Raw genomic sequence first — 15,688 nt, 5'->3', positions numbered from 1 at the left:
ATCCAACAGGCAACCTGGGCGTTAGGAGCACCGTGCTCCAATCACATGAGCTACCGGGCCGGCCCATGAATTTTAAATTTTTATAGCAATTTTTATATACGTAATTTTTGCAATTTTGTAAAACTGCCTATTCACAACATTTGATCTAGGCTATTGTGTAGAGTATTTATGGAGAACAGTGATCTGTCCAGTTTAACCTCATATCACAGCACCCAGCATGTACCAGTGTCTCTCCAAGTGTTTAACTAGTGTGTCCATTAATAATGCTCATTAATTATTATTGACGTGGTTACTATAAATGAAAAGTCATATTTGTGCTCATTTGAGAACCATAGAGTTTTTTATCATTAAAATAAGTCCATAAATTTACTTGTTATAGGAATGCATGGCTTAAAAGTGAGAGTACTTTATCAGTGGTATCTATTCATCAGATATTTTCTAAACATGTAGTGACAATCATATTACATTCATATAAATCTTTACAGAGGTGAAATCGTTTTATACATTTTATTTTGCAATGTGTTTACTTGCTAACATGTCTTAGATCCTGATCTTTCTCACTGTTTTTTATAACTTGTGTATTCAATCATATGAAGGTACCATAATTAATTTCACCAGGCCCCTATTAATGGACATAATTTTTTCTAAGACAATACTAGGATGAACATCCTCATATGTAAAACATTTGGGGGAGAATTTCTATAAGATAAATACCTTGTTTGTAAGGAATTTGGATTTCCAAAAAGGTCGTACCAATTTATGCTGCCACTGAGCGAAAAGAATCCTTTTCCATACCCTAGCCAACAACTTTTGATTTATACCATTCTACTAGACAAAATTTTATATTTTATGTCTGTTTTTATTTTATTTCATTTACTAATGGAGCTGTCCAATTTTCCTAACTTTTGTACGGGCCATAATGCTTGGAGTACTGGAATTGTTCTTGTCTAAGAACATCAGGGGAGGTATATTCTGCACTGTTTCACAGTATGAATTGATTTACGTGGTTTCACAGCCAGACTTGAGAGCAAATTTGACTCTTCGTCCTCTCAAAGTGATATGGAATTTCCTTGTATAGTTATAATAAGTTTATGCAGAGCATTGCTGGTTAAAATCCAAATATCATAAAGATAGATTTTCACATAGCCCCCCTGTCATGCACAAAAGTCTTAAGGTTTAGAAATAGCTGAGGAAATTCTTTTTCACGTTAACTATACTGTCCGGTTTCGTACAGTGGTCCCCCTTTATCCATGGTTTCGCTTTCTGCAGTTTCAGTCAACTGTAGTCTGAAAATATTAAATGGCAAATTCTAGAAATAAACAATTCATAAGTTTTACATTGCATACTGTTCTGAGTAAAATAATGAAATCTTGCCCCATCCTGCTTGGTGGCGTGGGGGACATCAGTCATCCGTTTGTCCAGCGTCTCCACTTGTTTTATTCTCTCTGCCTCTTAGTCTCTTAGTAGCCTTATTGATTATTAAGTTGACTATTGAGGTATCCCAATGCTTGTGTTCAAATCACCCTTTTTTACTTACCAATGCCACATTCACATAACTTACATTGCAGCATATTGTTATAATTATTGTATTTTATTTATTAATTGTTGTTAATCTCTTATTGTGCCCAACTTATCAATTAGATTTTATCATAGGTATATGTGTGTAGGAAAAAAACATAATATATATAGGATTCGGTACTATCTGTGGTTTCAGGCACCCACTGGGGGTCTTGGAACATATTCCCGTGATTAAGGGGGGATGACTGTATGGTTTCCACATTTACTATTTAGTGGATTTTAGCAATTTTGTTTTATCTTTTCTGTAAAAGCTCTAAACTACATTTAGATAAGCTCAAAAGGGATCATCAAGGCATTTATCTATTTACCTATCTGTCTACCTATCTATTTATTTATACAAGGAATAAAGCTTGGAGCAGAAGAAGAGAATGATGCACCATTTTTCTCTTTTTCATCTTAGATGCCTGAGGCCTTTAAGCTTATTTGGCCCTCTAAATCCATATTTATTAACTTAAATATAATTTAACCACAGTTGAATTATCTCAGTGAGATTTCATAGCCACAAGCGACCATGAAACTGTCAGTTGTCTCATTTTGGAAGGCAACAGAACCAATTAGTTAGGCGATGATTGAAACTGCTGATCCCATGAATGTCACAGTTATTCTAGAGAGGATGGATTGACGTGCAGGTTTGTTTGGATATAGACTTTCACCAGGGCCAACCTAACTCAGAGATGAATTGGAATTGCTACAGGGCGCCCCTCCAAGAGAACCTGGTCACATTTCAGCACTCACATTGGCATCCTGTTAACACTCTGTCTCCCTTCTAAAAGTGACCACCACAGCTGCCAGGGGCCAGATCTTCCTCTGTCTGACCCCTGGTTCAACTAGGGGGCAGGCGCAGGGCCTCAACCGGCCAGTGGATACCTGCACATCCTGCACTCTGAGTGTTGAGCTAGAGAAGGGAACGTGTGGAAGTCAGAACCATCAAAGCAGCAGCTGGGTGGGACAGACAGAACAGTTGTATAGTGTGATGTTGGCAGTGTTTGCCCCCTTATGGGTTCTTTTGTTCCTGTTCATTTTCTAAGCTTGCTTTCAAGAGCCGTTTTTTCCCCTTTTCCATCCTGAGAGGTCTGATTTGATTCGGAGATCAGTATCAGCCCCCATGTAACTAGGGGGTATCCTGATTGATCTCTAAGCCAGTGGTTCCCCACATTTTTTTCATGTCATAGAGTACATACAAAATGATAATGTCTGTATGGTACCCAGGGTAAATGTATGTAGGCTGCTCAGGGCTGCTGTGGCCATTGGACGGTCTCAGGCTGCCTTGAGGGCTGCGAGGACTATTAGCTCAGGGTAACCATTGCCCATTATAGCCACACATTGGTTGTGATGCTGGGGTCAAAGCTAATCATGATGACCTCATTCCACTCACTGGGGATTGGTTTAGGGTAAACATATTACCCAGCTTTGGCCAGTTAGGGGTGGTTTGCTGATGCATTTCTTTAAAGGCTCTCTTTACTCTTGAAAAGACACAGAAAAGAAAGAGGGATCCTTTCTTGGAGTAAGGATGCCATGCCTAGAAGAGTGGCAGCTATATTGCCACCATGAAGGAATGATGGCTTGAGGAGAACATGCTGACTGGAAAAATAGAAGGAACCTGGGACTTGGATGGCATTGTTAATCTGTGAACCTCACCAACCTTAGAACTGCCTACCTTTAGATACTAAGATAATAGATCCATATTATGAAAGTTATTTTCACTTTTTGTTTGTTTGTTACTTACTGCAAAAAGCATTCTGATGTAATGTCTGCTCAGTACTTGAAGATCAGGACTTACGTATGAATTGTGCAACCAAAAAGTTGCTCAAAATAAGAAACTCTTGAGGTAAGATGGAAAAAGAACTGGATAAGAGGAAAATGTTCAGAGCAAGATGGGTGGGTATAAAAAGAAATTCTATAAAAGCAATGTGCTTTACATTAAAGAGTACAGGATTTCTTTTTTTAATTAATACGATGGTAGACTTGACTAAAAATATTTGCCAGCATCTAAAAAAAAAAATAAGAGAAAGAGAAAACATTCTAATTAACAATTGCAAGAGGCAGCAAAGCATAAAATGTCAGGAGCCTGAACCCTGAAGCCAAACTGTTTAGATCCTGAATCTGCTACTTCCTATCTGTGTGACTTCATGTAAGTTACTTAACCTCTCTGTGCTTCAGTTTTCTCATCTGTAAAACGAAGATAATAATAATAGTCTCTACCTTAAAGGTATTATTGAGTATATACTTATGAAGTATGGGAACAGGGTCTGGTGTATGTTTTCTTTTAATTTGCAGTTATCGTCCAAACCTCATGCAAAAAAAAAAAAAAGAAAAGTCACTTAAAGTCAGATGCTTCACCACTGCACAGTCACTAACATGGCTAAATGATAATAGAAGATCTATAATACCAAGTGTTGGCAAAGACCTCTTATACATTACTTGTACAAGCTCCACTTGTACGTATTTATTGAAGAGAACAGAAAATGCATGTACACACATACACACACACACACACACACATACATACACACACACACCCCTTGTAAAAGAATGTCCATAGCATACTTGTTTATAACACCACCAAACTGAAAATACCCCAGGTTTCCATTAACAAGAGCGTAAATAAGTAAGCTGTGGGATATTCATGCAATAGAACACTACTCAACAATAACATATGAACTTCAAATACATGTAGCACCATGAATGAATCTCAAAAATATTTTTCTCAATGAAAGAAGCCAGACATAAAAGAATACATACTCTATAATTCAATTTATATGAAGTTCTAAAATAGGAAAAACCAATCTGTGGTAATAGAAATCTGAACCATGGTTGCTTATGGGGGATGGGGAAAGATTAGCAGAAGTAGCTTTCTGGAAATATTTTGTCTTGGTAGGGGTGTGGATAACATAGGTGTATACATGTGTCAAAATTAATCAAATTGTAATACTGGAAAAAATACATATTTTACTATATATAGAGGATGCCAAAAACAATGTATACACATTTTAAAGAAGGAAAACTGTATTAAAATTGTAATACTCAATATATACCGATAACAAAAGATGAATACAAGTCACATTTGACCTCTGCAATTACAATGGGTGCTCAAAGTGGTTCCCATCAGCGTCCAGACACTTCTGATTACGGTGAACTACTGCTTGAGCAGCATTGACCAAAGTGTCCACTTGTGTACATGTTTTTGGCATACCCGGTATAAATCATAACTCAATTTAAAAAAATGAAACAAAAATCAATAACAGATGCTGCACAGGTCTTGGGTCATAAATGAGTACTATGAGCATCTATTCATCCAAGGTAGAAAGGAAACTTCTAGGGTCATGTCAAAAGGATGCAGACACTGACTTGAAGCAGCTCCTATTGGCCAATATGGGACAGTTTGAACATCAGTAAGGAAAATAACTTTAAGGGGTTGAAATATATATAATATATTTAAATTCATGTGTTTATAAATGCTTAAAAACATTTTGGCCACCAGTAGAGGTGCCAACTCATTATTTTGAAAACTGGTAAATAAAAGTAAAGAATCAAACATTTGTTCTGTCTTTCCTGTAGTTGTATCACTAGGTAACCCATTAGTAAATGAGGGGAAATTTCCCCTTATAGAAATATTCTGGCTAATAAGTAAAGGGTGATTGAATTGGAAAGTCATCATATTGCAACCCTTAATCAATTAAATGATCTAGCTATTGAGTATCAATAGCTGCTAACATCACAAAATGAGATGCTCACCCCCCTCCCCCAATGAAAGGACTCAGGTTGGTGACCTATGAAACAGTCTTCCCAAAAAAGATCTAACTAGAATGTGATCAAGTCTCACCAACCTTTGGGGAATACAGTCTCAACCAACCTTTGGGGAATACAGTGGACAGAAGAATATGGCGAATGACACCATAGAGATATAATCATCAAAACATCAAAACCCACATGGTAGGAGAATTTAATGGATAAACAGCCCAGTTTCTTCAACAAATAAATTGCAATAATAGAGGGGAGGGAGAGAAGAAGAGAGGGAAGGAAGGGGGGGGGGAGAGAGAGAGAGAGAGAGAGAGAGAGAGAGAGAGAGAGAGAGAAAGAGAGAGAGAGACAGAGAGAGAGAGAGACAGAGAGAGAGAGAGACAGAGAGAGAGAGAGAGGAGAGAGATGAATGAAAGGGGAACCTGTAGATTAACAGAGACCTAAGAGAAGTATCAACAACTTGCAAAAGTGGACTTTTTTTATCTTGATTCAAACTTGAGGAAAAAATTACATTAGTAAGACAATTGGAAATTTGAACACTAACTGAATATCTGATGATACTAAGAAATTATTATTACCGTTTTTAGGTAATTGCGGTTATGTTTTTAAAAAGTCTTTATCTTTTATTTTGAAATATTTACAGATGAAATTATTTGAAGTCTTAGATTTGCTTCAAAATAATACGTATAGAAGGACATAAAGTGGGTGAAAATATTCATGAAACAAGATTAGCCCATGTGTTAATAACTGTTGAAACTTGGTCATAGAGATAGGAAGATTCACTATACCAGCCTGTCCCTTTTGGTGAGTGCTTGAAATTTTCCATCATAAAAACTTTTGTTTTGTTTAAAGGAATGCAAAGGGAGAGAGAAAGGGGAAAACAAAACAAAACAAAAAGCTAGACTCTGCAGAAATACAGGAAGGAAACTTAACAGCGCACCTGACTGTTAACCCCTGGATGCGTTTCTCATTGACTACAGCAGCCAAACAGAAAGGCTGTCTTTAAGAACGTGGGCCCTGGATTTAAATCCGCTCTTCCACAAACAACTGGGGGGACTTTTGCTACCAGATCATCTGAGCCTCAATTTTTCATTTACAAAATGGAGATGAGCTAGTACCCACTTTATAGGGTTGTTGCCAGGATAAAAGAAGATGATTTGTGTAAAGCATGGGGCAGAATACCTGGTACTAGTCATTACTCAATAAATGTGGGCTGTTGACTAAAATCAGAAAATAAAAGTGAATATGTGCACTTTTCAAGGAATGTTGGAGCATTTCTGATGACTTCTAAACTACAGAGGACTTTTTCTGTTCATTTTCCCAAACACAGGAAAGCGATTAGATTTTACAAAGTTTATGTCCATCACCTGAAAAACTACCTTATGGTAAAACCAAATCAAAAGTCATGACACTCATCCTGTTGAAACAGACAGAAAGTAAACCCCGTACACACAATGCCTACTTTCTTCCTAACTTTTTTTCACCTCTGTTTTTCCATTCATGGTTAAGAAAGCAAGAAAATCCTCCTAGAACAAGAAGCTTCCCTCTTTTTCTGCCTGGAGGAGACCATGAGTAATGGACTTTTCCATTAGGGTTGTTTTTCCTGGACATGGTGTACCCCCTCCAAGTGCAAAAACATGTGATCCTGAAAGAGACCTTAAGTAAACTTCAAATGTCCCTTATCGGTCAAAGATGCTGTCCCAGTTTCTAATAAATTATGAATTAGTTTTCTGTATTTGGTGCTCTTCCTTTTTAAACAGAAGTTCTATTCATTCAAAATATTAGTTGAGAGATTTCCACATGCCACATGTAGCACTGAACAAAGCAGAAACAGTCATGAACTCAGCCCCCAGCTTTCCACAGGGCTGGCTCCTTCTTATCCTCCAGTGCTAGGCTGGAAGTTTCCTTTCATTACCCAGTGCTCTCTGTCCCTCTTTATCACATCCTCCTGCTTTATTTTCTTCATAGGTCTTACCTTACCCTCAACTGAACTCACCTTACTTATTGATTAACTTCTTTTTACTTCTTACCTCTCTTTAGCTGTCTCACCGTTTCCCACTGTGTCCCCACTGTCTAGCCCAGTACCCAACAGGTGCACTTGCAGGGCCCAGTGCACAACGACAATGTGGGGCCCCTTGTTCAAAAAGTATCAAGAATTGTAAGACAGTAGAGCATTAACCTAAGTGTGGGAACCTTCTAAGCATAGGAGGCTGTGGGACAACACAGGTCATGCATCCATTACTATGAGGCCTAGCACCTAATAGACACCCCCCAAAATAGTTATTGGAATGAATGCAAATCTAAGAAAAATATCAGGTACCACAGGAGCTCTGACATACAATATGATAAAAGATTAAGACCAGAAACCAGCATGTGTGTGAAAGGATGCATAATTGCAACCCCAGAGTTGACTGTGAGGTGAAAAATAAGTTGATTACTCTGCTGTCCTTGGAAAACACCAAGTCTAGGCTGTAAATCCCTGAGGGGTGGCACCATAGCGTTTCCATCTCTGATTCCTCTGGCATGGCCTTGCATGTGTGTGGTGCTCAACGGAGATCTGAACTAAACTGAATTGGTTCTAGAGGCAGAATTAGAGAAGGATGAGGAGGTATGAAATAAATATTCCTTTCTTTAGTGCAGACCTCACTAAATTTAGGAGGAGATGAGCCGGTCTTAAAGTTCATCCTCTAAGTTTATGACAGTGGTTCCGAGCTATGCTCAGCCGTCAAACTTCTAGAAATCTTGTGTTTTGCTGGTGTTGGGATTTTATGATGTGTCTGGCATTCATTCAGTATATGAAGTATTCTGTGCTGAAAGTGATCGTTTTGTGGTAAGTGCAAAGCTTCTCGAAAAGACTCTTAAGACTATATTCCTTTAAAATTGGGACTACACGTCCACATATTTTTCCTAAATTGGTGGACGTATTTCCCTTGTCCCGCTTCCAGAGCTGGTAAGAGTTCCCATGAAGTGATTATCTCATTGTGTCACAATTTGTATTATATAGGCGTAATTTCACATATGCTCATATTTCCTTCAGACTTGTTCCAGGGTTTAATTCCACTTTCCAAGGCATTCCTTAACAGGGCTTCTTAAGTCTACATTCCTGAATCCCAGGTTAAGCCCTGCCCTATGTCTAACTCCCTGGCAGGGGCCATTTGGAAGAAGAGTTGTTTCAGGTTGGATGTAGTGAGCATTGCTGCTATTTCTGTTTGGGCCTCTGAAAACCAGTTCTCTAGGATCATTTCCTAACCAATTCACTGATCACAAAACTCCTGTCTGATACCCTAGTACTGCAGGATCTATCCATTTCCCCAAGACTGAATCCCTGGCTCCTAGGCCTCCCTGTGTCTTTGTACCTGGAGCCCACCGAGCTCCCTAATTCTGTGTCGATAAGCACCCAAGATGTGGAACAGTGTTGGTCAGTTGGTGAAGGGTATCTGCAAATGAATCTTTTTAAAAATTAAAACTAGCTTAAGAAAAGTATGTTAGGACTTCCAGTAAAGATGGCAGAGTAAATAAACTCTGTACTAACCTCATCCCATGACTGCATAAAAATTACAACTAAATTATAGAACAACCATCATTGAGAGCCACCTGAACACTAGCTGACCAGAATTCCTACAACTAAGGAAATAAACAAGAAGCCATGTCAGGACTGGTAAGCAATAGAAAAGATCAATGAAACCAAGAGCGGGTTCTTTGAAAAGATAAACAAAATTAATAAACCTTTAGCCAAAAGAAAAAAAAGAGAGAGCCCAAATAAATAAAATTGGAAATGAAAGAGAAGAGGTGACAACCAACACCACAGTAATACAAAGGATTATAAGAAAATTCTACAAACAATTGTATGCCAATAAATAGAAATGGATAAATTTTTAGAAAGACACAACCTTCCAAGACTTCAAGAAGAAACAGAAAATCTGAACAGACCAATAACTATTAATGAAATAGAATCAGTAATCAAAAAAACTCCCAACTAACAAAAGTCCTGAACCAGATGTCTTCACAAGCAGATTGTATCAAACATTCAGAGAAACAAATAACTATCCCTTTCAAATTATTCCAAAAAATTGGAGAGGAGAGAAATTTCCCAAACTCATTTTATGAGACCAGCATTACTGTGATTTCAAAACCAGACAAAGACACTACAAAAAAGGAAAATTATAGGCCAATATCTCTGATGAACATAGATGCAAAAATCCTCAACAAAATATTAGCAAACTGAATTAATCAATACATTCAAAAGATCATACACCACAATCAAGTGGGATTTATTCCTGCAATGTAGGGTTGGTTCGTATCTGCAAAACAATTACCATGCTACACCACATAAACAAAATATAGGACAAAAATCATATGATCATATCAATAGAGTCAGAAAAAAACATTTAACAAAAGCCAACATCCGTTTATGACAAAAACTCTCAGCAAAGTGGGAATAGAGGGAATATACCTTAACATACTGAAGGCCCTAAGTGGCAAACCCACAGCTAACATCATGCTCAATGGATAAAAGCTAAAAGCTTTTTCTTTAAGATCAGAAACAAGACAAGAATGCCCACTTTCATCACTTCTATTCAATATAGTACTGGAAGTCCTAGCCACAGCAATCAGACAAGAAAAAGAACAAAAGACATCCAAATTGGAAAGGAAGAAGTAAAACTGTCATTATTTGCAGGTGACATGACACTATATAAGAGAACTCTAAACATTCCACAAAAAAACTATTAGTACTGATAAATGAATTCAGTAAAATAACAGGATACAAAATTAATATTCAAAAAATTTGTTGCAGTTTTACACACCAATAACGAACTATCAGAAACAAAATTAAGATAACAATCCCATTTACAGTTGCATTAAAAAAACACCTAGGAATAAATTTAACAAGTAAAATACCTGTTTTCAGAAAACTATAAGACACTGAAGAAGGAAATTGATGAAGATACAAAAAATGGAAGGATATACCATGCTCATGGCTAGGAAGAATTAAAATCTTCAAAATGTCCATACTACCAAAAGCAAACAATAGATTCAATGCAACCCTATCAAAATACCAATGACATTTTTCACAGAACTAGAACAAATAATCCTAAAATTTATGGAAAAACAAAAGACCCCAAATGACCAAAGCAATCTGGAGAAAGAAGAACAAAGTTGGAGGTATCACACTACCTGATATCAAACTATACTACAAGGCAATAGTATAATCAAAACAGCATGGTACTGGCATAAAAACAGACACATAGACAATGGAACAGAGTAGAGAACCCAGAAATAAATCCACACCTGTATGGTCAATTAACTTATGACAAAGGAGGCAAGATATACAATGGGGTAAAGACAGTTTGTTCAATTAATGGTGTTGGGAAAACTGGAAAGATAAATACAAAAACATGAAACTAGACCACTTTCTTACACCATATACTAGAATAAACTCAAAATGGATTAAAGACTTAAATGTCAGGCCTGAAACCATAAAACTAAAAGAAAACATTGACAGTAAGTTCTTTGACATAACTCTTAGCAATTTTTTTTTTTTTTGGATATGTCTCCTCAGACAAGGGAAACAAAAGAAAAAATAAACAAATGAGACTAAATCAAACTAAAAAGTTTTTGCACAGTGAAGGAACCCATTAACAAAACAAAATGACAACATACTTAATGGGAGAACATATTCACCAATGATATATCCGATAAAGGGTTAATATCCAAAATATGTACGGAACTCATACAATTTAACACCAAAAAGCAAACAATCCAATTTAAAAATGGGCAGAGGACCTGAATAGACATTTCCCCAAAGAGGAAATACAGATTGCCAATTGACAGAAAAAATGATCAACAGCCTAATCATCAGGGAAATGCAAATTGAAACCACAATGAGACATCATCTCACAACTGTCAGAATGGCTATCATCAATAAAGCAACAAACAAGTGTTGGTGAGGATGTGGAGAAAAGTGAACCTATGTGCACTGTTGGTGGGGTTGCAAATTGGTGCAGCCACTATGGAAACAGTGTGGAGGATCCTCAAATAATTAAAATTAGAACTACCATGTGACCCTGCAATACTACTTCTGTGTATTTATCTGAAGAAATCCAAAACATGAAGTTGGAAAGATATATGCACCCATGTGTTCATTGCAGCATTACTACAATAGCAAAGGTATGGAAGCAACCTAAGTGTCCTTAAATAGACAAATGATAAAGGAGATGTGATTGATATATATGGAGTATTACTCAGCCATAAATAAGAATAAAATCTTACCATTCGTGACAACATGAATGGACCTAGAAGGTATACTAGTGAAATAAGTCAAACTGAGAAAGATAAATACCATACTTATGTGTGGAATTTTTAAAAAACAAAATAAATGAACCAACAAAACAGAAACAAACTCATAGATACAGAGAATAAATTGATGGTTGCCAGGTGGGAAGGTGGCTGGGGGGATGAGTGAAAGACATTAGGAAGTAACAAATTGGCAGTTCATAAAAACTGTTACAGGGATATAAAGTACAACATAGGGAATATAGTCAGTAATATTGTGATAACTATGTATGGTGTCAAATGGCTAATAGATTTATTGGGTGATCACTCCACAAAGTATATAAATGTCTAATCACTATGTTGTACACCTGAAACTAATATAATATTGTATGTCAACTGTGAGTGAAAAACAAACAAAAAAAACATTTAAAAAATAAAAATAAATAAAAAGAGAAAAACATAAATAGAAACAATCCTCAAAGCAGTACTAATCTGGCATCAAGAAAAAATGATGTCAAACTGTTCCTTTCTCACTCATTTTCTCTTCAGAGTTGAGATGATAAAATAAATTTAAGTTTTAAACTAAGTGATTTAAGTAGTTTTAGACCATGTTTAGAGCAGCAAGGGGCTTCCTGTTAGTAAATATTGTGGGATTGGGAAGGAAGAAGCAGGTGAAAACCAGAAGGAAATTAGATTTCTTCCAGCACTTTCTTCTTCCTAAAATAGTTTTGCTGTTCCATGACCTCCTGGACTGAAATTCCATCAACCATTAATAAATTCGTAAAGCAGGAGCTGTCATAGGAAAGAAAGGATCTGTGATTGGAAAAAGGTAGAACAGACCCTGGACAGACAAAAACAGCAGACCCTGATAGTCTCCTAGTTTTAATCCTCTTGTGTGCTCCCACAGATGTAACGACCTTGCCCTCCTCTGTACTTGGTCTGTCAGCCGTCACCGGGCCCTTCAAACTGGCCTGGCCTCCTGGTTTTAGCCCATCCTGTTTCCCTAATTCTGAAACTGGTTATCAAAATTGTAATTGTCCTTGCATAACGAAAAAGCTTTTACCATCTAATCAGAAATGTCACACAAGTTCTTTCAGTAGACTATCCAACGCAGTGAGAAAAGTCACCACTTACTGAGTTTTTATTGCTATGTATACCCAAATAGAAGGCTTCTGCAAATATAATTTCCCCATTTTCCCAATAAGAAAGACTTAAAATAAAATGTTTGGGGCTAACTTGGATATATACAAATTTAGGAATGTAGATGAAATCGTGGAATATTTACTTCTAATATTTAAGATCATTCTATAGCTGAGTCACTAGAGTGATTGCTGTCTTGCACTCTCCCCATGTTTTCAGCCTCTTCACATGCATCCATGTGTGGGCCTTGAAGCAAAAGCAAAAGTCCTTCTTTGAGTTCTCCTCGTAGCTTTTCCAAGCACAGCATCTTTCCTTCTGCCCAAGTCATCTGAGCTACGGCACTTTTTGCATCTCCATATATGATACTTCACTTTTTCTTTGTTTTTCCATTCATCCTGGATGTGTGTATACCTGGTCTCCGAGCATCACCACCCACTGCATGGCCTTTTTGAATAAGTTGAAGTAACTTGTTTATTCTGACATCCAACCCTCCAACTGAGAGGTCGTATGCCCACTAAAATCATTAAATCTGTATTAAATTTTTTGCCACCCAAAATGTGGCATTGATTAAGGTTGTAACAGGCTATTAATGTCTTCCCCAGACGACATCATAGTTCAAGAGAATTAGAGTTTTGAAAGGACTTGAAGATAAAGCTACTTCCTGATTTCGGAGGGATAATGTTTGGGGGGGGGGGTGCAATTGGGAAGGGCAGCTCACCCTTTATTTAAATACATGTGGTATATGTCTAAATGCCAGGCAAATTTTTTGTGCTTCACATGTATTATCTCATTTAATCCTCCAACAGCTCTTATGAGATAGGAATTTTTATTACCATTTCACCAAGGAGAAAATGGATTCTCGGAGAGGTAAAGTAACTTTCCCAAGGGCATACAGCTACAAAAAACCAGGTGTGTCTGACTCTAGAACTCCTGTTCTTAGCTATACCACACATTTACACAAAATTCCAGAAGGATCTTTGTTTCAGTTGGGAGAAACATGGTACTATGCCACAGGCTCTTACTTAACCATTCTAAAAATAACAAATGGATTTATTATTTTTCCTGGATTGTGTATACTTTTCTCTCTGCTTCACTGTGAAGTATAATACATTTTTATTATTCCCTATCCGTTATGTAATTTCAGTAGTGATGATTTTGTTAAATGTGGATGATGAAATAAATCCTATTTTGAGACCACAGTCATCCTGCCAAGATTTTGTGTTTGTGGCTAGCCTCACCGATGCTGACTGATATTACAAAGCTTGTCCCATGGAATTCTGGCTTTCCTTCAAATGTAAAAGCTGTTGACACGAAATAGCTACGCATAGTAAAGTTGAGTTAAATATTATTTCATTTTGTATTCATTAAATTCTCTGCCTCATTCAGCGTATGTAGAGACTAAAGAACCAAAATTGAAGTTTGGATTCTTGGATAGCATAGTCCACCTCTGATTAATTATCCAGCCCAGATCATGCATTACCAATGAAGTTTAGAAAACAGTAAACAGCATTTCATCATGTGTTTCAAACATGCAATAAACAGACACTTTAGGTGGCCTAAAGAAATAGCATGTTTGGTTGTTATTGGTATTTTTCCCCCCATTGCTCTCCTGACTCATGTTGAAAGGCTTTTGTTTCTAATCAAAGCAACAAACGGTAAGGTCATTTCCTTGCGACTATATGGCAGCGGAAGGCGTCGGAGGTTTTTAGGCCCCTACTTCCACTGGCTTGGCTTTGGAGAAAACACACACACACACACACACACACACACGCACACCACAAGCGCTTGATGCATGTGGCCTTTGTCCTGCACACTCTCTTCAGTCCCTTTAAATGAGCCGAGATCATGGTTTGGAGGTAAGAACAATTTCTCTTACAATCTTCTGACTACAGACCATGTAATGGTGCTCTTACTGGCATTTCTTAGCAAAATCTTGGGCAGATTTTAATATTATACTGGGGTGGACTATCTACTATTCCAGAACCCAACTTTCAGAAAACGAAACTGCAAGAAATGTTTTTCTTCGCTCTTTTCAAAGAATTGCTCTTTTTGAACATGAATTGGATATGCTCCAGTTTGATCCCAAAGTGAAGATGGTTCTTCATGCTCATCTTTTGGAGGGTTTTCCTGTCATTGTTTTAAATGCTGTGTCTGCCCCCTTAAAGGTCCTAAGAGGCTGATTTCTTGTTTTGACTTTGGAACTTTGGTAATTATTGCTGAAGTCTGTGATTCCACCTTACTGCTTCCCCCAAACCCCACTATTATCCTTTTTCTTTTCTTTCCTTCTTTTTATTTTAAAAAGTATTTTGAAGACGACAGCTCCTTTACAGATGTGGGAAGGACAGCGAGAAGGCAGGAACTGTGTCAGTAGGCAGCACGAAAATGCTCTTAGATTTCCAGCTGATAATCATGGCAGCACAGAGTGTTCTGTGAGCACTTGGCAGCAAAGACCCTGTGGGGGCCTAGAATTCGTCAGTAACTTCTGTAAATGGGCCTTTTAATGGAGGTCTCTGTTTTGCCCCGAGAAAGAGCAGGAAAATTGAATTCTGTCCCCCATCCTACTTTATGATAAAGACTCTCTGCAATCAGATTCAGCAGCTCAAGGTAGAGATCTTGGAAATGCCATTTTGGGGAATGACTATCAATTAATTAATACAATTTGTCAGAGGATATCCAACATCCTAATTAAAGGGAAACTCCTTTTTTTCTTTCCTTCCTTGTAATGTGCTTATGGGAAACTCATCAGGTCCAACTCTGTGTGCCCATTTTTTGTTCCCTGATAGGTAGATGTTGGAAATGGAGGAGGGGAGGAAAATCTGGGTAGACTTCAGAAAACAAAGGAAATTGTCTCATCCAGGAGACTGCAAAGCTGTTGGGTGTAAAAGGAAGTCTGTGGAGGAAGTGGGTAGGATTGGAGAGAGAAGAGAAACGTCAAGGAAATAAATATATCACAGTA

At 37.4% G+C, this 15,688-nt stretch overlaps 1 protein-coding gene across 7 annotated transcripts in view; it reads left to right on the top strand.

The window, feature by feature from the left end:
- The window catches only part of FRMD4B (FERM domain containing 4B), a 382,714-nt gene that overhangs the window by 210,096 nt on the left and 156,930 nt on the right, over positions 1-15,688 (top strand). Inside the window, exon 1 of one of the 7 annotated variants that reach the window (XM_074313264.2) lies at positions 14,504-14,588. The exons of the other annotated variants lie outside the window; for them this stretch is intronic. Coding sequence (XP_074169365.2) covers positions 14,565-14,588 — 24 coding nt within the window. The 5' untranslated portion in view covers positions 14,504-14,564. Of the gene's footprint in view, positions 1-14,503; positions 14,589-15,688 lie in introns of those variants that run through there. 7 annotated transcript variants of the gene reach the window in all.

This window comes from Rhinolophus sinicus, chromosome 5 (assembly GCF_057876585.1).
Source record: "Rhinolophus sinicus isolate RSI-liver-muscle chromosome 5, RSI-T2T, whole genome shotgun sequence".
Classification (NCBI taxonomy): Eukaryota; Metazoa; Chordata; class Mammalia; order Chiroptera; family Rhinolophidae; genus Rhinolophus; species Rhinolophus sinicus.
This window is presented reverse-complemented; position numbering and strand designations above follow the sequence as displayed.